Consider the following 23,211-nt stretch of genomic DNA (forward strand, 5'->3'; position numbering starts at 1 on the left):
TTACTTGTTTTATTTTTTTAGGTCATATTAGTTTTGTTATTCTAAATAGGATATGAAATTATCTTACATTATGGAGCTTTTGGTGGCAGCTTATAAAAGGAGTGCTCATTTTATGACATGCTGTTTTATATGTATATACAGATGCAACAACTTGAAAGACAAGTTATTGATGCAGATCGTCAAGCAGAGAGAGCTTTTCAGCAGGTACATTTAAATTGAAGAAGTACAGTATGTCTGATAGCTATTGTTGGATGGTGTATTAGAGCAATGTTAGCAAAGGTGACTCAGAAATATTACTATATTCCTTAACTAGTATTGAGAAGGAGTGGATAATATCTTTTAAAATGTCCCACTGTGGATGTTTCCTAATAGATGTTGTAACATCTTGGTTTGCCACCCAGTTATGGGTCTATCTTAACATATAGTCAAATCTACCAAAACAAATATTAAGTGCATGTCTTTAATCTTTTTGTTTGTACAGTATTTTTCTTCTGTATCTTTTTCTAGCTTTTGATAAGTGATGCAAATGTAAAACTAACAAAAGGTAGAGAAAACAGTCCTGACAGTAGCAAAGCCATAAAAATATAAAATTAACATATTTGTGCCTTAGAGCCATATTCTCAAGTAAAAGTACCATCACTAAATAGGAGAATTCTCCAATGTTGAGCCCTCTTTTAAAGTTTTGGTTGTCCATGGGATTAAGTAGTCCACACATACTAAATTTAGGTTGTCTTTGCTGTCCCAAAATGAAGATGTTTTAGTGACTAAAACCAGTGTCCCTGATGGATACCCAAACAATGCCATATCAGAATGTGCATCAAAAATTAAATGAAATCATTGGTAATATAAAGTGTAAAAGCATAAAAAAATCACGTCATATGGAATGCATGCATTCATTGTTGCAGTAATTCAAATACACGCATAGATCTCCTCAAACAAAATAGTAGGAGTCTGAGCTACAAGGTGAGGCCACTTCCTGTGAGCTTTGCCGAGACCATCAACTTCCATTGAACTTAGTGGGAGTTGAGGGTATTCCATTGCATTGCAAGACCAAGCCCTTGGTTTACACAGAAGCTGTATGTTCTCAGCTTCAATTTGTTATACTCCACTAATGAATCTCCCAATTTGCTTTACTGATAAAAAAAATCAGTTTAAAAGCACACAGGAATTGTTAATTGGGAGCAACATGAATCACTGTTTCCTGGCCTTTGCTAGTCTGTCTGTACATATATATTAGTGATTCATCGATAGTGAGTGCTGTCTTTTCTCTTTAACAGTGCTGAAAGGATTTATGGTTTTATTTTCTTTGGTGAAAAGTGTCTGTTGCCCAAGTTCAGCTCTTCTCTCACATGCTAGAATTTGAATTATGTTTATATGAGCAGTGGGAAGAGCATTTCAAGGCTGAACACAGTGATCTGCTGAAAGTGGGCATGTTCTGCAGTTGGGTTTGTAAATTGTTTCTCTTTGTTTATAAATTAGTATAAACACTAAACATCTGACTCAGGAATGTTTTCTGTGGAGCAAAGATAGGTCATGTACTATGCTCTGTAGTCAAGCCTTAAAAGGCTATATATACCACAATTATTTCTTTCCCATGTTGATATTTGCGTGAATTTAGCATTAATATTTTATGACACAGAAGCACCCAAAGGCCTCAATCAAAAATGTGGCCACATTGTGCCAGGTGTTTTCAGACACAGAGGAAGACAGTCTCTACGCCTAAAAGAACCGTTTAAGCAATAACCCTGAATTAGACAAAAATCCTGGCCATGGTCTCTGGCCTCAGTTCAAGAAAACATCTCTGTTTATATGTAACTCTAAGTGCATGGTTAGTGCTGTCTTGATTTGGAATGGATTTAAACATGTCCTGAGTGTTTTCTCATTCAGGATCTTGGTGACTTGGATCAGAATGCATTCATTGACTATGAGCAAGCTCTTTATAAGAGTCATAATTTTAATAAAATAATACTAATTATTTTCATGTGTGCTGTGTGTAAGCAAGACTTTCAAAAGACTTCACAGACCTTTATTTATTAAGCCTCATAACAGTCAGATGAGGGAGGTAAGTGTTCCCAAGATAGTCATCATATTTGTCCCCTTTTACTATATCTAGTAGTTTTATTTGTTATGGAAGCAGAAGTTAGAACTGATGTTAACAAAACCTCTAAGTGTTAGCAGTGCCCTTGCAGTACTATTGGCTAAAGATAAAGTATGATCTACAAAATGCTGTCATCTCTGATCTATTTTAGCACTTTGCAGCACTGGGTCGAGCCTTCAATGTATGGTAAATTTTATTATGACTTTTATGATTAAATGATTAAAGTTTACTTAGGGTGTTGTATTTCATCTGCTGAACAGGTGCAGATTATGGAAGAGAAATTAAAAGCAGCTAATGTTCAGACTAGCGAATCGGAGACCAGGTTGTATAAGAGGTGTCAAGATCTGGAAACTCTGGTACAGGAGAAAGATGACATTATACAAAACTTGGAGCAACAACTTGAAGAACAGGTTAGGAATAATTCGGTGACCAGAGGGCATGTTATTCATAGATTCCTAATTGTGTGTATAAAAAAGTAAAGAATGGTATAAGAGAGATAAATTTAAAACTCTTTCTCATTATCTGAATATTGATAAATACATCAGATGTTAAATTATGAGTCTGGACTGAGGAGCAAACTCAACTGACTTTTCCTGCAGGAGGTGGGGCTCAGATGGAGTTGTCTACTGGAAGATTTTTTTTTCAGTTGTGGTGGGTCAGAGGAATGATTCTCAAATTGAGATGAGGTTTCCTTTGTAAGAACATTTGATTGGTAAGTAGGATGTAGAGACATTTTTCTTCTTCCTCCTCCTCCAGGTCTCCCTTTGAGACAGATTTTCACTTTATCTAGTAGGACAGCAGCCCATGTGAAAAATCCCATGAAGGATTCGTTCAAAGAATTTACCAACTCTTGTATGCTAGTGGCAAAGAGGCTGAGATGAAAAATAGCCAGAAGTAATCTACAGAATTTGCATTATAAAATGCTCCTTAGATGGGATGGTATACACATTGGAAAATATATTTTGTTTTACTATTTCAGAAGCAAATCAGAATACAAGAGGCAAAAATCATAGAAGAAAAAGCAGCTAAAATAAAAGAATGGGTGACAGTCAAGCTCCATGAGGTATGAGATGTCTCCTATGATATTTACCGTACAGTGAACACACAGTATAACAGGCCAGAATTTCTGTGTCATACAAGGAGAGAGATCTCAGTGAAAAATGTGTACTGTTTTCCTGTGGTGCTGTATTTATTAGGCCTAAAAGGAAAAAACCCTCAAAATTCCCTGTCTCAGTAGAGGCATGAGAGAAAAGGGGATACGATTAGGCTAGCATGGGGGATTACTACTCCTGGGCTTCTTAGGGACAGGTCCTGTGCCTCCCCGTTCCTCTTCCCCCTTCAGTTGCACAATGTGCTCATGTGAGCAGAGCATGTAGGTGCTGGGTGGCTTTGGGGTGGCACTGTCTCTGCATAGAACTCGCTATTCCTTAGTTTGGAGGACACAAGGGGGACTCATTGTCTCTCCTTGTATCTCACTTGGGCTAATAAAAGGCCCTCTGGGGTCACAGGCTGCCATTTTTGGCATCCAGCATTTGCTCCTACCCTCATGTTTAATGCATTTTGAATTGCCATTAAAAGTAAAAAGCCAATCTAGCATAAAGTGAAATATTGTAGTACCTAATATGTGAATTATTATATATTGACATTTCTGTATACACATAAAGCTAGTTAAATAGCTATATACTTAAAGTACAAAAGTGGGAAGAATGTTTATCATAGAAAACACATACTATTCTGAATGAACAAATCCATAATATTAGGCCTCAATTAAGATTAGCCCTGCTACTGCTCTTATTTAGCTCAAAAGGAAATGGCAAGAAAATTGTGTCTTCCCTCACAATGTAATGACTTGAAAAATTGTTTCACTAATGGAGGAGCTTAAATTTATATCCTTTCAGTTAGAGGTAGAAAATCAGAACCTTCGCTTGATCAACCAAAACCAAAATGAAGAGATGAGAACAATGCAGTCTAAACTGCAAGGTAAATAGCACACGTCCTTTGAAATTTGCTCTAAGTTTTATATAGTAATGCTTGAGAGTAAATCCTGCTCACTTTATGCATCTGAGTAGTCTCATGGAATACTTTGATTTCAATGGGAATTTGTCCCATGGACCCTTTGACTTTAGACTTTACTGGGATTACATGTGAATGAGTAAGGCAAGAAGTATTTGGACCTTTATAAATAGTCATTTGTTTCTGAATGCATGAATATTTTCTTAACTTAAATAAGTTTGCAAATAATCTGATTGGGTTGGATTGTTTCATATCCTCCCTTTGACTTGTTTAATTGCATGATTTGTAGACTTTGAAACATTAAAGGATAGGTGGATATCATTGTGGAACTGGCCCACCAGTCTGTGCCATGCTGAGGATCAGAGTTCTGATCAGCTTCTTTTTTTTAACTGCAGCTGTACACATTGAATTGTCTACAGTGACACCCAGGCCCCTTTCCTGAGTTGATACAATTAACTAAGAACCCTGTAAGATCTCTGAGTATTTAATTTTTTCCTCCAATGTGCATTACTTTGCATTTGTCAACACTGAATTTTATTTGCCATCATGTTGCCAGTTCACCTACTTTCTTTAAGTCTCACCAAGCTTCCTCACAGTCCTCCCTGGACTTGACTAACCTAAGTAATTTTGTCATGTGCAAATGTTGCTAGTTTACTACTCAACTCCCTTTACAGATGATTAATTAATATATTAGATAACTCATGACCTAGCATGGAACCTAGAGGCACCCAGTTGTTAACCTTTTGCCATGATGAAAACTGACTGTTTATTCCAGCCCTTAATTTTCTGTCTCTTAACTAGTTTTGGATCCATGACAATACTTTGCCTTTCAACCACTGACTACTTAGCTTCTTTAGTAGTGTCTTGTGAAGGACATTGTAAAAGGCCTTTAGAAAGTCTAAATACATTATGTTAGATGGTTCTCCTTTATCCACTACTTTTCTGACATCCTCAGATCTCTAAGACAGGGGTGGGGAATCTTTTTTCTATCAGGGGCCACTGACCCACAGAAAAAAATCAGTCGCGGGCCACACAGCCCTGGTGGGGGTCATGGAGACTCAAGGCTTCCCCCACAGCGGGATGAGCTGGCGCTCGTGGCTCCAGCCCCATGTGGGGGCGCGGAGGCTTGGGGCTTCCCCTAGGCTCCAGGGTGGGGCCAGAAATAAGCGAATCAGGGTGCAGGATGGGGCTCAGGGGTTTGAAGTGCGGGAGTGGGCTCAGGGCTGGGGGTTGAGTGTGGGAGACGGGTCCAGGCTCTGGGAGGGAGTTGGGTGTGGGAGGGAGCTCAGGGCTGGGGCAGGGGGTTGGGGTGCGGGAGTGGATGCGGGGTGCGGATTCTGGGAAGATGTTTGCGTGCAGGAGGGGGTTCTGACCTGGGGCAGAAGATTCAGGGTGCAGACTCTGGCCAGGCAGTGCTTACCTCAGGCGGCTCCCGGTCACCGGCACAGCGGGGCTAAAGCACGCTCCCTGCCTGCCAGGGCTCCACACTACTCCCAGAAGCGGCCGTCATGTCTGGCCCCTAAGCAGAGGGGCTAGGGGGCTCTCCACAGTGTGCGTGGCCCACACCTACAGGCGCCACCCCCGCAGCTCCCATTGGCCGTGCTTCCTGGCCAATGGGAGCTGCTGAGCTGGCGCTGGGTGCGGGGGCAGCGTGCAGAGCTTCCTTGATTGCCTCTCGCCTAGGGGCCGCAGGGACATGCCAGTCACTTCCGGGAGCTGCATGGAGACGACCGAACTTTTAACAGCCTGGCAACCCCAGCTTCCCCCTGCAGCAGGGCAAGCCGGTGCTCACACCTCCAGCCCCGCGGGGGCGGGGCACCGAGGCTTGGGGCTTCTGGCCCACAGTGTGGAGACTTACTGCGGGCCAGATGAAATGAAGCAGCAGGCCGGATCCAACCTCTGGGCCATAGGTTCCCCGCCCCTGCTCTAAGAGATCAATGAGACACAATTTCTCTTTGCAGAAACCATTCTGGTTAGATCCTATCATATCAATGATCATGATCTTTCAGATGTTTTATTCTATTTTTAATTATAGTTTCAACCCATTTACCAGGAAATAATGTAAGGCTTACTGGTCTGTATTTTCCGAGATCACCCATAGAGCTTTTTAAAATATTCCAGTTTTCTAGTAGAGTAGTTTTTTTTAAATGAGTGCACATTTTTGCTAGCAGTTCAGCCACATCATACTTCAGCTCCTTCAGTACTCATAGATGTATACCATTCAGGCCTGGCAATTTTTTTTTAATGATCAATTTGTTCCAGCACCTCTTCTAACATCTCAATGTCTGATAGTATTTTGTCTTTATTACCAGAAAAGAGCAGGTCTGGACATAGGCGCCGACTTATATGGGGCTCTGGGGCTTTAGCCCCAGGAATATTCCCAAGCAGGGGCTCTGCCCCACCAATGTTTTCTCCCCTGCTTGGAGCGCACCCCCCGCCGCCGCCACCGTCGCCACGGCTGGAGCTTCCCCCCTCCCCGCCCGGCAAGGGCGGCTCTAGGCACCAGCAAAACAAGCTGGTGCCTAGAGCTGGGGCCCCAGCTCATCCTGCCGCTGCGAGCCGAGGAGCGGCCCCGCCCCAGCAGCCGGGCCGGGCCGCGCTACCGGCTCCGCTTGGGGGAGAGGGATGGCCCCTTACCGGTAGCGCGGCCCCGCTTGGCTGCAGAGGACGGGCCGCTCCTCCTCCGCCCGGGTCCTACACAGCGCAGCAGCAGCAGCTTGGCTGGGGAGGGCGGGGCTAAGCTCCGCCCCGCTCAGAGCCGCGTGGTCAGGGGGCGGGGCTGGGAGCTCCGGGCCGAGCGGCTCCTCCCCTGACTACGCGGCTCTGAGCGGGGAAGAGCTCAGCCCCCTCCGGGAGCCATGCGGCTGCAGCGCTGTGCAGGGCCGCTTCTCGAGGCGCGCGTGGAGCCGGGGGGTAAGCAGCCGGGGCGGGGGGGTGTGTGTGGCTAAGGAGCAGGGAGTCCTGGGGACACTCAGGGGGCAGGGAGGGGGCACAGGTTCTGTGGGGGGAGGGGCGGTCAGGGGCCAGGGAAGGGGGGTTGGATTGGGGGGGTCTCAGGGAGGTGGTTGTCAGGCACCCCCCGACCCCATTACCCCCCAGGCCCAGCCCTGACCCCCAGCTCCAAGCCCAGCCCCACTGAGATGGGCACCCCCCCAAACCCATCCTCCCCACCCAGCCCTGTCCCCCAGCTCCAAGCCCAGCCACTCTGAGGTGGGCACCCCCCCAAACCCATCCTCCCCACCCAGCCCTGAACCCCCCAGCACCAAGCCCAGCCCCACTGAGATGGGCACCCCCCCAAACCCATCCTCCCCCACCCAGCCCTGTCCCCAGCTCCAAGCCCAGCCACTCTTGAGGTGGGCACCCCCCCAAACCCATCCTCCCCCCCCAGCCCTGACCCCCAGCTCCAAGCCCAGCCCCTCGGACCTGGGCACACCCCCGGCCCCATCCCCCTCACAGCCCTGACCCCCAGCTCTGAGCCCAGCCCATCTGATCCGGACATCCCCCTGTACCCATTCCCCCCACAGCCCTGACCCCAGCTCCGAGCCCAGCCCCTCTGAGCCAGACAACCTCCGACCCCATCTCCCCACAGTCCTGAGCCCAGCCCCTGTGAGCCAGGCACCCCCCAGAGCCCAGCTCCCCACCCAGCCCTGGGCAACAGCAGCACCACCTCCAGGCAGTGACAGCCCATTGGCACCAACCATCACCCAGCAACAGCCCATTATGTAATTGCAAATGTAGACAGACCAGTAAAGCATTTAATGTTTTTAAATAATGTATTTGGTGTTTTTTCAAATTATTACAAATTAATTTTCACTAGTTATTTTTTACATTTCCAAATACATGTTACTATAGTATTGCAACTTTTTTTTATGGAAGGGGCCCCCAAAATTGCTTTGCCCCAGGCCCCCTGAATCCTCTGGGCGGCCCCTACCCAGTGTGTGTGAGGAGCTGGGGAGGGACGGAAACGGGGTCCCCTGGAGCCGAGCCCGGGGCTGCGATGGCGGCGAGGGGCTCCTGGAGTGTGTGAGGAGGTGAGCGGCCGGCTGGTTCATCGGTGCTGAGCAGGTAGCCCCGCAGCCGGAGATCCTTGCCTTCCCTCCTGCCGGGGCTGGGCCAGGGCACCGTGAGGCTGAAGAGCAGCAGGTCCAGGGGGCTCTCCAGGTCCTCGGCTGCCAGCAGCCAGACAGTAAAACAGAAGGTTTATTAGATGACAGGAACACAGTCTAAAACAGAGCTTGTAGATACAGAAAACAGGACCCCTCAGTCAGGTCCATCTTGGGGGGTGGGGAGCCCAGACCCAAGTTCTGGGCCTCTCCCGATTTCCCCAGCCAGCTCCAAACTGACACTCCCTCATCTGGCCTTTGTGTCTCTTCCGGACAAGGAGGCCACCTGATCTCTTTGTCCCCAACACCGTCAGTTGGCACTTTGCAGGGGAAACTGAGGCACCCACACAGTATTCAGAGAAAACATTAAGAACATTCCCACTTTGTCACAACAGGTGCAACAAAATTTAATACTGTATATTAAAGCAGGCAAGTGCTGCTTCTGACTTTCCACTTTTAATTGACCCTTGTAATCTTGTAGTGCTGACGCATTGTAGCTTCATTTTATATCAGCTTACAGGGTGAGAGCGGAGGGGGGGGGACACCACCATTTTGGGCCCCACCAAAAATTATACGAACCTGCCGCCTATGGGTCTGGAGTAGGTATCATCCTCTGTGGTAAAAACAGAAGAAACCATGTAACTTCTAAATAATGTCCTTGTCTTCCTTAATTGTGCTCTTGATCCCCTGGTGATCAGGAAGATCCACTATGTATATTTCCTAAATTACTAGTATTGTGGCTATATTTTGTACCATAGGGCATCTAATCCAGTTCTGCCTTTTTATCCAGGCATTTTGAGAGGACTCTATCACAAAGATCTTGACAGTTCTCTCTTTTTACTCCTCTTTTCGTGTTTAGAGCAGGAGTTACCACTTTTTTTTTTAAAGCTATCAGTCTATAGTTTTTTCTCACAAAGAGTTCCCTGGCTATGATTAGTGAACATTTTCCTTTTCTAGAAGAGAGTTACCCCACTTATTTTTAGAAAGTGTCATTAGGTTGAGCCTAATTTTTACTTTAGACCTATCCTTCTCAATTATCCCTTGAAAATTGGAAGAAATAGGGAACCATATAAATCCTTGCATGTTTACAGTTGGTCTGCTTTTATCATGTTTGGGTGTATACTGGATTGATACGTAGGCTGAACTGCAAACATAATACCCAAGGTTATTCTGCTGTGACTTTATTGTCACTATCTTTTTTACCCTTTCTCTCTCAGAATACATCTTTCTGTTGTAAATTTTTAAAAAGAAATTGTTTATCTCCACTCTTTACTTTCTAGAAGGAGAATCATATTTCTTTAGTAAGTGGAAATTTAGTTTCCAAGTTTGATTTCAATAAGGTTTTTATTTCTAATATCAAAATATTTAGTTTAGTTTTATTACGGTTTTTAAAAATGATAATATACTTAAGACTGTGTAAGAGTAAAACCTATTAGCATATGCCGTCATAACCTGTTAACACTAAATTTATGAATTACTACACTTGCAGAAATTATGGGGAAGAAATGTGTCCCTTCAACACACAAACCTGGGGAAGGCCAGCGACTAAGCAGTTTGACTTTTGGATGCTTTTTGAACAGAGCAAGAAGTCCTCAGCAAGCTATTAAATTTGATGAAATAAGCAAACCATCATGTAAAGAATCAGAATTAAGCGACGGTAATAACATATTAGGTATTTATCCCTGATCTAATTTTATTCTGGAAGAAATTAGTGGAAAATTAAAATTGCTTTAAACATAGCTATGTTCAAGAATAGTCTTCTTCAAAACAGGACAAAAGGACTTCAAAAAGGACACGCTGTAGCCTTTGTTTCACACTCATCTCTCTCGCAAGACAGTCTGTATTATTAGAAATCTTCTGATATAGAATTAGTATATTGCTTAAATATTTTGCTGTTAGCATACGCTGATGGATCACTGCTGTATCCGTTAGAAGAGGAGGTTGCTTTGGGGCCTTGGATTAGATTATCCCAATTTATTCTATAGTGGTCATTAATTTCAATAATATCAGAAAACAAGATGCAGCCCTATAGTGCAAAAGAGGTTGTAAAATTTACTGTAATGAAGGGATATACTCAGAGCTGTTAGTTGACAAGAAAAAATAATGAAATCCATCTAAATATATGTTCAATCTGTTTTTAAATTGATACATATTACTTGAATTAAGACTTCAATTTCAGCCTAAGCTCTTAATTAACATACTCTAGGTAGGGAGAGCATCTAACAGTATTAAGGCTTTAGTCTTACAATTTGATCTGCTGTGGCAGAGCTTTATGACTTTGCAGAATTCCACAAGTCTCTGGGCTTTGCACAGGTGCAGGGCTCCACCCCTTTGGTTTCAACTGCAAGATTAGGGTCTAACTTCAAAAGATTTTTTTAAAGTTTATAAGGAATGAGCTAAATTAAATATTCACTCTAAGTTTTTGCATTCACTTTTTCCATTTGTTTTCTATATGTTAGCGCTGCTGTCCTAATATCAATTTTAAACCCAAGCTCAGCAATATAAACTCAGTATATTGTAATTAAAATGGGTGAGATAATGGCTTGCCCTGAATACTAGCGCAAAGAAGCAGTAGCATAAGACACCCCCTTCCCTGTGCCTGTGCACTTTACCACCATTTTCTGCAACTGCACCATCTTGAATCCATTCTGCACCCTCTCCCCACCGCAATGTGCCCAGTGGTATAGTTATGTCAACACACTGGAGTGAGTACACTGTGACAGATATAGACACAGTGCAGTTTGTTTCCTCTTTGTAGCAGCATTGAGACTGTGGGTTTGTCTACACTACGGGATTATTCCGATTTTACAGAAACCGATTTTTGGAAACAGAAAGTCAAGGGCACGCAGCCACACTAAGCACATTAATTCGGCGGCGTACATCCATGTACCGAGGCTAGCGTTGACTTCCGGAGCGTTGCACTGTGGGTAGCTATCCCATAGTTCCCACAGTCTCCCCCGCCCATTGGAATTCTGGGTTGAGATCCCAGTGCCTGATGGGGCCAAAAATTTGTCGTGGGTGGTTATGGGTAAATGTCATCAGTCAATCCTCCCTCCGTGAAAGCAACGGCAGACAATCATTTTGCTTCCTTTTCCCTGGATTGCCCGGGCAGACGCCATAGCACAGCAACCATGGAGCCCATTCAGCCTATTTTCACTGTCACCATATGTCTACTGGATGCTGCTAACAGACGCAGTACTGCAGTGCTACACAGCAGCATCCCCTTGCCTTTGCAAGTTAGCAAAGACGGTTACCAGCTCTACTGTACCGTCTGCTGCTTTGCAAGTTGACAAAGACGGTTACCAATCATAATGTACTGTCTGCTGCTGTCATGGGTGCTCCTGGCCGGCCTCGGTGAGGTTGGTCGGGGGCGCATGGACAAAAATGGGAATGACTCCCCAGGTCATTCTCTTCTTTAAGTTTTGTCTAATAGAGAGTCAGTCCTGCCTAAAATATCAGGCAACCCTACTAAAGAACCAGAGAGGCAAACGGCCGCTCCGGGTCAGAGCCCCAGATATCCCACAGAAATGATGAGCTGCATGCCATTTTAGGGGGTGCCCCTGCAACAACCCCACGCGTTGCTTCCCTCCTCCTCCACCCCTCCTGGGCTACTGAGGCAGTTATCCCCCCATTTGTGTGATGAAGTAATGAAGAATGCATGAATAAGAAACAACATTGACTTTATTGCCTCAGCTAGCAGAGATCAAAGTGGGGGGGAGAGGAGGGTGGTTGGCTTACAGCAAAGTAGAGTGAACCACCATTCTGCACTTACTCAGCCGATAGCTGAAAATGGGAATCTGTGACAAGCACTAGGATAGAAGCACAGGCAGGACTGAATCTCCATTTGTGTATGGGCCTTTGGTTGACACTGGTAAAATACAAAATGTCCCAGGATATGTATGTTGGGAGACAGTTCTAAACGGCAGCTTAATTTTTTTATTTGCAGCAAAATGTAGAGGTCTCAGTATCTGATTGTGAGCCCTGGTAGCAAGGGGCAGGCACGACTGCGCGGTGCTGCAGACTGGGGAGAGCAGCCTGAGGGAGAAGCCTCCAGCTGCCATGATATTCCAGGCAGGACTGAATCTCCATTAGACAAAACTTAAAGAAGAGAATGACCGGGAGTCATTCCCATTTTTGCCCAGGTGCCCCCGGCCGACCTCACCGAGGCCAGCCAGGAGCACTCATGGGACGATGATGACGGATACCAGTCCTACTGTACCGTCTGCCGTCCGCAAGGGAAGAGAAGGGGATGCTGCTGTGTAGTGCACAGCACCGCGTCTGCCAGCAGTATCCAGTAGACATACGGTGACATTGAAAAAAGGCGAGAAATGATTTTTTTCTCTTTGCTTTCACGGGGTGGAGGGAGGGGGCTGACAACATATACCATGAACCACCCGTGACAATGTTTTTGACCTTTCCGGCTTTGGGAGCTCAGCCAAGAATTCAAATGGTTTTCAGAGAGTGTGGGGACTGTGGGATAGCTACAGCCATCAGTCGCCCCTCCCTCCGCGAGTGTCCATTTGATTCTTTGGCTTTCTGGAATGCTTGTCTCAGCTCCTTAAGTTTCACGCAGCACTGTGTTGAGTCCCTGTTGTGGCCTCTGTCCCTCATGGCCTTGGAGATTTTTTCAAATGTTTTGGCATTTCGTCTATTGGAACGGAGTTCTGATAGAACAGATTCATCTCCCCATACAGAGATCAGATTCAGTATCTCCCGTACCGTCCATGCTGGAGCTCTTTTTTGATTCTGGGACTGCATGGTCACCTGTGCTGATCAGCTCTCCATGCTGGGCAAACAGGAAATGAAATTCAAAAGTTTGCAGGGCTTTTCCTGTCTACCTGGCCAGTGCATCTGAGTTCAGATTGCTGTCCAGAACGGTCACAATGGTGCACTGTGGGATAGCTCCCGGAGGCCAATACCGTCGAATTGCGGCCACACTAACCCTAATTCAAAATGGCAATACCAATTTCAGCGCTACTCCCCTCATCGGGGAGAAGTACGGATATCAATATTAAGAGCCCTTTATATTGAAATAAAAGGCTTTGTTTTGTGGACGTGTGCAGGGTTAATTCGGTTTAACGCTACTAAATTCGAGATAAACTCGTAGTGTAGACCAGGCCTGTGACTCCCTGAGAAAACAGGATGGTTACTCCTGCTTCTTATTCCCCATTTGAAGTCTTAAAACATTGCTTGTGACATCAAATTTACTTTACAGCTGCTAATTGTCCTGTTCCAAATAGGAAATGAGCATTTGGGACAGGTAATATTCATATAGACCCTGTCATTCAAGGATCCTAAAGTGCATTACAAAAGTGGATGCATATCTCATTTTTACAGAGGAAGAAACTGAAGGACAAAGATTTAAGTGGCAGGGTCAGAAACAGAACCTATTCCCCAGAGTCCAAATATCCTGTTCTAACCACTAGACAACAGTGCTATACACTAATTCTAAATGATCATGTTTTAATGTAATAACAAAAATGGGGGAAAGAGTTACAGACAATACAAGCAGAGTTATATCTGAACAGAATGTCTTTTCCTAAATATTTTCCTTAAGACACCAGTGGGTCTTAAGTGTTCAGCCCTCGGAGTGAAACAGTGGCATGCAGAAGGGATTTCTAACTATAACATAGAAGCTCGGAATATTTTGATTCTTAATCTAATCTTCACACTTTTTCTTTCCTACATTTTGAAAAGCTTTATAATCTTTAAGATTTATTAATGTGGGTAAGTGCATGTGTCCTCTTCAGCATAAAAATTCTTGCATATCTGGTTTCTTTTAAAGTTTGGCACATCTTGCTCTCCCTTGTTACATTCATCATTATTATTCTTATTTTTTTGGATAGACCACTACATATAAGAATGGTTTCTGTTACAGTTCCTTGGTAAATGCCATTTCTACTTTCTTTCAAGTACACGTTCATAACTATCCCTATTGACATTCCAGAATATGTGTAGGTTTCAGAGTAGCAGCCATGTTAGTCTGTATCCGCAAAAAGAACAGGAATACTTGTGGCACCTTAGAGACTAACAAATTTATTTCAGCATAAGCTTTCGTGGGCTGTCGTCATCATGAATAAGTTCGAATATGAATAAGAGGCTACTAGGCAGCTCTCTACCTCCACATTCTACAGGCCATTATCCTCTGATCCCACTGATGATTACCAAAAGAAACTACACCATCTGCTCAAGAAAATCCCTGAAAAAGCACAGGAACAGATCTGTACAAACACATGCCTAGAACCCTAAGAAGGTGTATTCTATTTGCTACCCAAGATCCATAATCCTGGAAATCCTGGACACCCCATCATCTCAAGCATTGGCACCCTAACAGCAGGATTGTCTGGCTTTGTGGACTCCCTCCTCAGGCCTTACGCTACCAGCTCTCCCAGCTATCTTCGAGACACCACTGACTTCCTGAGGAAACTACAATCCATTGGTGATCTTCCAGAAAACACCATCCTGGCCACTATGGATGTAGAAGCGATCTACACCATCATTCCACACAAAGATCATAGAATCATAGAATCTCAGGGTTGGAAGGGACCTCAGGAGGTCATATAGTCCAACCCCCTGCTCAAAGCAGGACCAAACCCAACTAAATCATCCCAGCCAGGGCTTTGTCAAGCCTGACCTTAAAAACCTCTAAGGAAGGAGATTCCACTACCTCCCTAGCTAACCCATTCCAGTTCTTCACCACCCTACTAGTGAAAAAGTTTTTCCTAATATCTAGCCTAAACCTCCCCCTCTGCAACTTGAGACCATTACTCCTTGTTCTGTCATCTTCTACCACTGAGAACAGTCTAGATCCATCCTCTTTGGAACCCCCTTTCAGGTAGTTGAAAGCAGCTATCAAATCCCCCCTCATTCTTCTCTTCTGCAGACTAAACAATCCCAGTTCCCTCAGCCTCTCCTCATAAGTCATGTGCTCCAGCCCCCTAATCATTTTTGTTGCCCTCCGCTGGACTCTCTCCAATTTATCCACATCCTTCTTGTAGTGTGGGGCCCAAAACTGGACACAGTACTCCAAATGAGGCCTCACCAGTGCTGAGTAGAGGGGAATGATCACATCCCTCGATCTGCTGGAAATGCCCCTACTTATACAACCCAAAATGCCATTAGCCTTCTTGGCAACAAGGGCACACTGTTGACTCATATTCAGCTTTTCGTCCACCGTAACCCCTAGGTCCTTTTCTGCAGAACTGCTGCCCAGCCATTCGGTCCCTAGTCTGTAGCAGTGCATGGGATTCTTCCGTCCTAAGTGCAGGACTCTGCACTTGTCCTTGTTGAACCTCATCATATTTCTTTTGGCCCAATCCTCTAATTTGTCTAGGTCCCTCTGTATCCTAGCCCTACCCTCCAGCGTATCAACCACTCCTCCCAGTTTAGTGTCATCTGCAAACTTGCTAAGGGTGCAGTCCACACCATCCTCCAGATCGTTAATGAAGATATTGAATAAAACCGGCCCCAGCACTACAAGCCATCAGGAATAGTATCCCCGATAATATCACAGCAAACCTAGTGGCTGAACTTTGTGACTTTGTCCTCACCCACAACTATTTCACATTTGGGGACAATATATACCTTCAAGTCAGCGACACTGCTATGGGTACCTGCATGGCCCCACAGTATGCCAACATTTTTATGGCTGACTTCAAACAACGCTTCCTTAGCTCTCGTCCCCTAATGCTCCTACTCTACTTGCGCTACATTGATGACATCTTCATCATCTGGACCCATGGAAAAGAAGCCCTCGAAGAATTCCACCATGATTTTAACAATTTCCATCCCACCATCAACCTCAGCCTAGACCAATCCACACAAGCGGTCCATTTCCTAGACACTACTGTGCTAATAAGCGATGGTGACATAAACACCATCCTATATCAGAAACCTACTGACCGCTATACTTACCTACATGCCTCCAGCTTCCATCCAGGACACACCACACGATCCATTGTCTACAGCCAAGTTCTAAGATACAACCGCATTTGCTCCAATCCCTCAGACAGAGATAAACACCTACAAGATCTCTATCAAGCATTCTTAAAACTACAATATCCACCTGCTGAAGTGGAAAAAACAGATTGACAGAGCCAGAAGAGCACCCAGAAGTCACTTACTACAGGACAGGCCCAACAAAGAAAGTAACAAAATGCCACTAGCCGTCACCTTCAGCCCCCAACTAAAACCTCTCCAGCGCATCATCAAAGATCTACAACCTACCCTGAAAGATGATCCCTCAGTCTCACAGATCTTGGGAGACAAACCAGTCCTTGCTTACAGACAGCCTCCCAACCTGAAGCAAATACTCACCAGCAACCGCACACCATACAACCTAAACACTAACCCAGGAACCTATCCTTGCAACAAAGCCAGATGCCAATTCTGTCCACATATCTATTCAAGTGACACCATCATAGGACCTAATCACATCAGCCACGCCTTTAGGGGCTCGTTCACCTGCACGTCTACCAACGTGATATGTGCCAGCAATGCCCCTCTGCCATATACATTGGCCAAACCGGACAGTCTCTACGCAAAAGAATAAATGGACACAAATCTGACATCAGGAATCATAACATTCAAAAAACAGTAGGAGAACACTTCAACCTCTCTAACCACTCAGTAACAGACTTGAAGGTGACAATTTTACAACAACAAAACTTCAAAAACAGACTCCAAAGAGCAACTGCTGAACTTGAATTAATATGCAAATTAGATACAATTAACTTAGGTTTGAACAGAGACTGGGAATGGTTGGGCCATTACACGAATTGAATCTATTTCCCCGTGTTAAGTATCCTCACACCTTCTGTGGGTCATCTCAATTATCACTTCAAAAGTTTTTTTTCCTCCTGCTGATGATAGCTCATCTCAGTTGATTGGCCTCTGACAGTTGGTATGGCTACTTCCACCTTTTCATGTTCTCTGTATGTATAAATATCTTCTTGCTGTATGTTGCAGTCTATGCATCCGATGAAGTGGGCTGTAGCCCACGAAGCTTATGTACAAATAAATTTGTTAGTCTCTAAGGTGCCACAGGTACTCCTGTTCTTTTTGCAGAATATGTGTAGTAGTTTCCTTCAGGTTTATTTTTACAACATCCACCAAAAATTAAATGAACTTAACTTTAACTACATTAAACTTGCAGTTCTGATTATAAATTGCTTTAACAGCTAACTTTATTAAAAGTAATTTTGTCAAATTTATGTATTTCTTTTCTAGAGAAAAAACCCCAGCAAACATCTCTTGCTGCTCTTGCACATGACAGCAATAAAGGTCAGAGGTCATTACAGCAAAGCTCCTGTGGATCAGAACAAAATAAAAATGCAATAACAAGCTATTCATCAAAAGATATAGATAGTAGTATATCAAAGAACTCATGCATTACAGGAAGTGACTGGAGCTCAGATGAAGATGAAGGAGGTAATAAAAGACCAAAATCCAGGCGTGCATCTACCCTTTCAAGTCAGACATCTGAAGAAAGCACAAGATACAGCAGAATTGGGAGTGAAATGTATTTGACAGCATCTGATGATAGTAGTTCTCTATTTGAAGAAGAGAATTTTGCGGTTCAGAGATCCGAGCACAAAAAGCTATATTCCTGGCAGCAAGGATCTCAGCGGAAAAGTCAGAACAATCTACTTGGAAAGAGCAGTTCTGAGGCCTTAGGTAGAAAAGACCAAGATAGCTCTTCAGATGAACTGAATAAGAAATTTCAGTCTCAGAGATTAGATTATTCATCCTCATCCAGTGAAGCAAATACCCCAAGTCCAATTTTAACCCCTGCTCTAATACCTAAGCATCCAGTTGTGACATCTTCAACAGATTCTCAGTGTGCAACACAATCAAATTCTCCATCAAATTTGCCAACTCCAAAGTTGCGGACTCCCAGTGTTTTTAGTATAAGTGTAGCATTGGCAAAAAAGCACTTAAGCCAACCCCAGCTGAGTTCTGACAGAATGTTTGATGGAAATAGAAATGCTATAAGCATGATACGGCCCTTGAGACCTCAGGAAACAGACATCGACCTGCTGGATGGGGAAAATGCTGACATTTTAGAGAAAATGGAGATTGATTATGAGGGAGCATTTACCTATGACTCTTTTGAGGCACAGAGTGCAGAAAACCAGGAGTCCAGTGATATAACAAGGAAGGCAATTAGCAACAAACCCCCTACTCCTCCTCTGCATCGATTCCCCTCCTGGGTAAATATAATTAAATATTTTTTACTGATTTAAATTAACTCATTTTGTTGCTTTTATTACACTTTTCTCTCCTGTACCTTTCTCATTCCCTGTGTCTATGGTGGGAATATGATTTGTTGGCATAACACCAACTGAGATTATCAAATCCTCAGGAGCAAGTTCAATTTTAACACCTATTCTAGGATCTTGTATTTTTTCTTTTGCAGAAGAATACGGAGTAAATCATATCAGTGAAATATTTAAATTGCATACATTCAACATCCATTCTCCTATTCATGGGCTGATGAGCTCTTTGCTTTGAAAATACCATATAAAAATGTATAACCATTTTTTTGTATGTAGACCAGTGGTCTCCAAAGTGGGGTGCGCAAGAGGATCCTGCGGAGTGCACGGCAGGAGGAGCGCCACTGGAGCAGCGCTGCTTTTTTTTCCCCCCCCTCCCTCCCTCAGCAGTTCGGCCGGGAGTCTGAGTGGCTTTTTTTATTTATTTATTTATTTATTTTTATTTCCACAGTTCGGCTGGGAGTAGGGGGTGCGTGCTCAAAAATTTTTTACTGATGGGATGCGTGATCAAAAAAGTTTGGAGACCATTGATATAGAGAACCAATTGTTGAAAAAGTCATATCTAATTTTCATGTGTTCATTTGTGCACACACAGTTAGATAATGATTCTAACCACTGACTTTTTTTTATGACCATAGAACTAGGATTCCTGGTTCCAAATCCTTTGCTCTAAAAACTAGGCAATACAATCCAGGCCAATAATTCGTGAATTAAAGAATTGTAAATATAGATTGGCACAACAGACCGTATTTAAAGAAGTTGTTAGTCCCATTAGTTGTTCAGAGAAATTTCTTAAACTGTAGTAGTAGTAATTCACTGCTTACAGAAGAATTTTACACTTCCAGTGAGATATTAAAAAATTGTTTTAAAATGTAATAGAATTAATATACAAATTTTACATCATGAGACAAGCGGTCAGACTTTAATACTTTGGTTTAGTTGTCTCCTTAAAATTACTTAGTTCTGAGCCAGCTCCTTCCAGGCTGAAAATGTAAAGTCTTCTCTTGCCAATGATTTACCTTGTTATGCCCACCTAGTGCAGAAACTGAAATCAAAGGGTAATACGAGTACCTGGCCTGTTGGTGCTGGGGGGTTAGGTCAGAGATGAGCATACTTTAATGTTACTTTAACGGTTTGTATGTGTGAAGTTTTTCAGTATGGGTTTTTGCTACCATAGTTTGAAAAGCTTATGGTGAAAAGCAACTTCCATAGCCTCCCTTTGTAGATAACATCTAGTCTTCTAGCATAGACTGTTCTCTCCCTGTTACTCTTTGAGGAACTGATTTTAGTATTAAAAACAAATAACTCCCTAGTACACAGGCAAGAGTTGTATGGGACAAGATTGAAAGAAACCACTGGTCTGGTGAGTGGTGTAGTCACATTTCAGCCACCACTGATAACTCTGCTATATCACATATTTGTAGCGGTGTGAGGGCAAAGGGAAGGTTTGAGGAAGAAATACCTTTCATTTCCTAATATCTACAGTAAAACATTTCTGCTTTTATGTTAGGAAAGCAGAATTTATGCTGTAGCCAAGTCAGGTTTACGAATGTCTGAAGCTTTCAACATGGACTCTTTTAACAAAAGTAAGTGGGTCTTTGTACCAACAGCCAAAATCCTCTGCTTACTGTAATTTATAAGGGGCCAGTTGTCCCAGGCGCCTCTAAAATATGCCTCTGAAGATTTCTTTGGATTTTTTCTTTAAGATATGGTAAAACAGATTTAACCTTTTCAATACTTCTATCACCTATTCTTGAATAATTGCCTCTTAAATACAAATTCATTATAGTCCTTAATTCCCTCTAACTTTCTTTGGAATTCTTGGTGAAGATTATGTAACCAGACATCAAAAGAGAGAGAGAATGTACTTACATTACAAAAAGACTAGTGGTCTTGATTATGATTTTCTCATACCCCATTATTCCAGTATAATTTAGGAGTAACTGTAGTAAAGACAATAAAACTACAGTGGTGTGACATCAGAATCCAACCAAATGTTTTAAATAATTTTGAAGGGTAATTTTAAAGAATTGTGTTTTATGCTATGTATTTCAGGTACTGCTTCTATAGCTTCGTATACCATATCTGGACTATACACTTCTTTGATATACAAGAACATGACCACTCCAGTCTACACAACTCTGAAAGGGGTAATCTTATTGTTGTTTAAAAGAAAACTGTGTGAAAAGCCATACTGTTAGGCTCCACATTCAAGAACTTGGCATTTTATGCTTGATGGCACTTTGCCAAATTTGTCATAAGATCATGTTTAGAGACCATAAAAAACCCAGAAGTAATGGAAATGTCAAATGTCCAGAAAATAAATTGTTGTTGCTTATAAATTGTTATAAGCCTGTGTCAATTTTTGTTGTGGCCCGTACTGGTTTTCCCAGGGCTTGTTAATTATTGAAAGAGCTGCATTGTGTGCAAAGCTGTAATTACACGTTTAGATCTAGAAGGGTCTTTGTGTCAATGCCAAAGCTATTTGTTTTCAGAAGCTTGCAGAATCTAATCAGAACATTATTTGTTTCCTGGCAGCCTCTTGTAATTTGAAGAGATGTATGTTTTTAAACAGAAATGATGTAATAGATAGGTGTTGGGGGTTTTCAGTTGAATATTGCTACTTATGTGCCGAATCCTGGGGCTCAAGAAAGAACTGCAGTACAATCTAAATGCAGTGGAACCGGTAGAGTTCCAGTGCTGTGCAGAGGTAATGCAGATGCTAAGAGCCCATAAAGGCCATCCCTATTCTCCATATGCTATGGAGCTGTGCTGCATGAGAGCTTTATCTGATGTAGCATGCACAGAAATTTGAGGTGTGGCAGGGCAGAGCTATGTGCCTGGTGGATCTGATGTAAATGGGAGCCACCAGCCAAACCCACCCCTTCCATGAAAAGCTGCAGTAGGATCTGTGGAGTGGCTCCGCTGGCATTTTATAACTTGGGACAAGGAGGGCTGATTGCTACAGATTGTTGCTACTGCTTGCCCCCTGCACAAAGCCCATTACTTGCAAGTTTAACTATTGAATGTACAAGATCATGTCATACAGAGCCAAATAATTGTAATTGAGCAGAATACCCTTTCCTGATGAAACTGGCAGAATTAGGGTTGCCAGGTGTCCAATTTTCAACTGAATACCTGGTCGAAAATGGACCCTCCCCTACCCTTCCCAGCCTGGTGAAAATGAGCGAGTGAGCGTGGGGGAGAGCAAGTGATGGAGGGAAGGGGGATTGAGTGAGCGAGGTGGGGCCTCAGAGAAGAGGCGGGGCAAGGGTGTTTGGTTTTGTTCGGTCAGAAAGTTGGCAACCCTAGCAGATACACATGCTGCAAAAGCATTAATGAGTTTCTGTATTCTGTCAAGGAGTGACCCCACACACATCCTGCCGTGCAGATGATTCCTGCCAAGAACAGGAGTCATCTGTACATGCATGTTTAATGTTGGATCAGTGGCTGCCTCACTTTTAGCCCTGCCTCAGAACATTCCCCCAGTGTTAATTTCATTCAGGGCCTATAGAGAAGCCTCACCATAGTTTTGAGTTAGCCAACCTCCACCTCAGTCTGCCGGAACACAGGTTCTCCAGAAGGCAGTAGTGCACACCTTCAACCAGAACTTAGACCATAGGTGACTGCTAAATCATGCCCTCTGAATTTTATTTGTAAAGTGAAATATACTCATCCTCATACTTATGTTTTCTTGTTGATGCACCAGAGAAAAGTTTGGTGGGTACTGGGGCACAAGGTAAAGTTTAGGTATTTTTAAGCTGGTTTAATTTGCGGGTTTTTTTGTTTTGTTTTACATCTCCTGTGGTAGTTGGCCTAGTAAGATTTCCTGGCAACAATGCTAGGGCCAATAATTTTAGTATTTATACCACCCTTTATTGTGGGCGATGTATATGATCAGTGGTAAGGGTTTGGTTTGGTTTTGCTTTGTTTTAATTGTTGCAATTAAATCTTTAGCATGGTAGGCATCTATAGTGCCTGTTGCAGCAGTAGGCTGTTTTAAAAGCCAATAAAATAAATACATCCATAAAGTAATATATTTTGCATAAAGTTTCAAAGAATGTGTGTTAATTTCTGTAGAAAGCAACTCAAATAAGCAACAGCCCGTTCTTAGATGACTCTTCGGGATCAGAGGAAGAAGATAGCTCCCGATCCAGCTCACGGACCTCAGAATCAGACTCTCGAAGTAGAAGTGGCCCAGGTAGCCCCAGGGCCATGAAACGAGGTGGGCAGAAACCATAAAAACAAATATTTTGAGAGGCTTAATATGATTTTGGAGCACGTGCAATGTTTATTCTTTATATCAATGAGTTTCTCCTTTTTAAAATATGGATGCCTTGAACATGGATCTAGCTCGTTTGTTATACTTTTCACATATCCAAGCTGAAACCAAAGCAAACTGGCAGGAGAATGGGCAGCTTTCCTTTTTATGATTACCAATACTTATATGTATTTCTAAGGCATTACTGTAGTATCTTCTTGTCATTTGAGGGGAAAGATGATTTTGTGATTAAAGCACAAGGTGCGGTGTCAAGGGATCTGGGTTCTGTTCCCTGCCCTGTCATGGATTTTCTGTAACCTTTGACTGTAACTAGATAGAATAATTCAGCAGAAAAATATAGTGAGAGTCAGCAAAATATTTTCCTTAAGTTTATAACACAAAGGTAATAATTTAACCTAATCAGACAGCAAAGGAATTCAGTTCAGTTCTGTGATCTCAGAG

At 43.3% G+C, this 23,211-nt stretch overlaps 1 protein-coding gene across 7 annotated transcripts in view; it reads left to right on the forward strand.

Annotated features, from left to right (window-relative positions):
- PLEKHH2 (pleckstrin homology, MyTH4 and FERM domain containing H2) overlaps window positions 1-23,211 on the forward strand; it is a 130,402-nt gene that overhangs the window by 44,656 nt on the left and 62,535 nt on the right. For 6 of the 7 annotated variants that reach the window (XM_045010290.1, XM_045010291.1, XM_045010288.1 and 3 more), the window contains 9 exons: window positions 142-204; window positions 2,359-2,508; window positions 3,078-3,161; window positions 3,997-4,078; window positions 9,704-9,886; window positions 17,443-18,425; window positions 19,999-20,074; window positions 20,544-20,638; window positions 22,569-22,713. In XM_045010290.1, coding sequence (XP_044866225.1) covers window positions 142-204; window positions 2,359-2,508; window positions 3,078-3,161; window positions 3,997-4,078; window positions 9,704-9,886; window positions 17,443-18,425; window positions 19,999-20,074; window positions 20,544-20,638; window positions 22,569-22,713 — 1,861 coding nt within the window. The remainder of the gene's footprint in view (window positions 1-141; window positions 205-2,358; window positions 2,509-3,077; window positions 3,162-3,996; window positions 4,079-9,703; window positions 9,887-17,442; window positions 18,426-19,998; window positions 20,075-20,543; window positions 20,639-22,568; window positions 22,714-23,211) is intronic. The other variant, XM_045010289.1, reaches the window with a different exon arrangement.

The sequence above is a fragment of the Mauremys mutica genome, chromosome 3 (assembly GCF_020497125.1).
Source record: "Mauremys mutica isolate MM-2020 ecotype Southern chromosome 3, ASM2049712v1, whole genome shotgun sequence".
Taxonomy (NCBI): Eukaryota; Metazoa; Chordata; order Testudines; family Geoemydidae; genus Mauremys; species Mauremys mutica.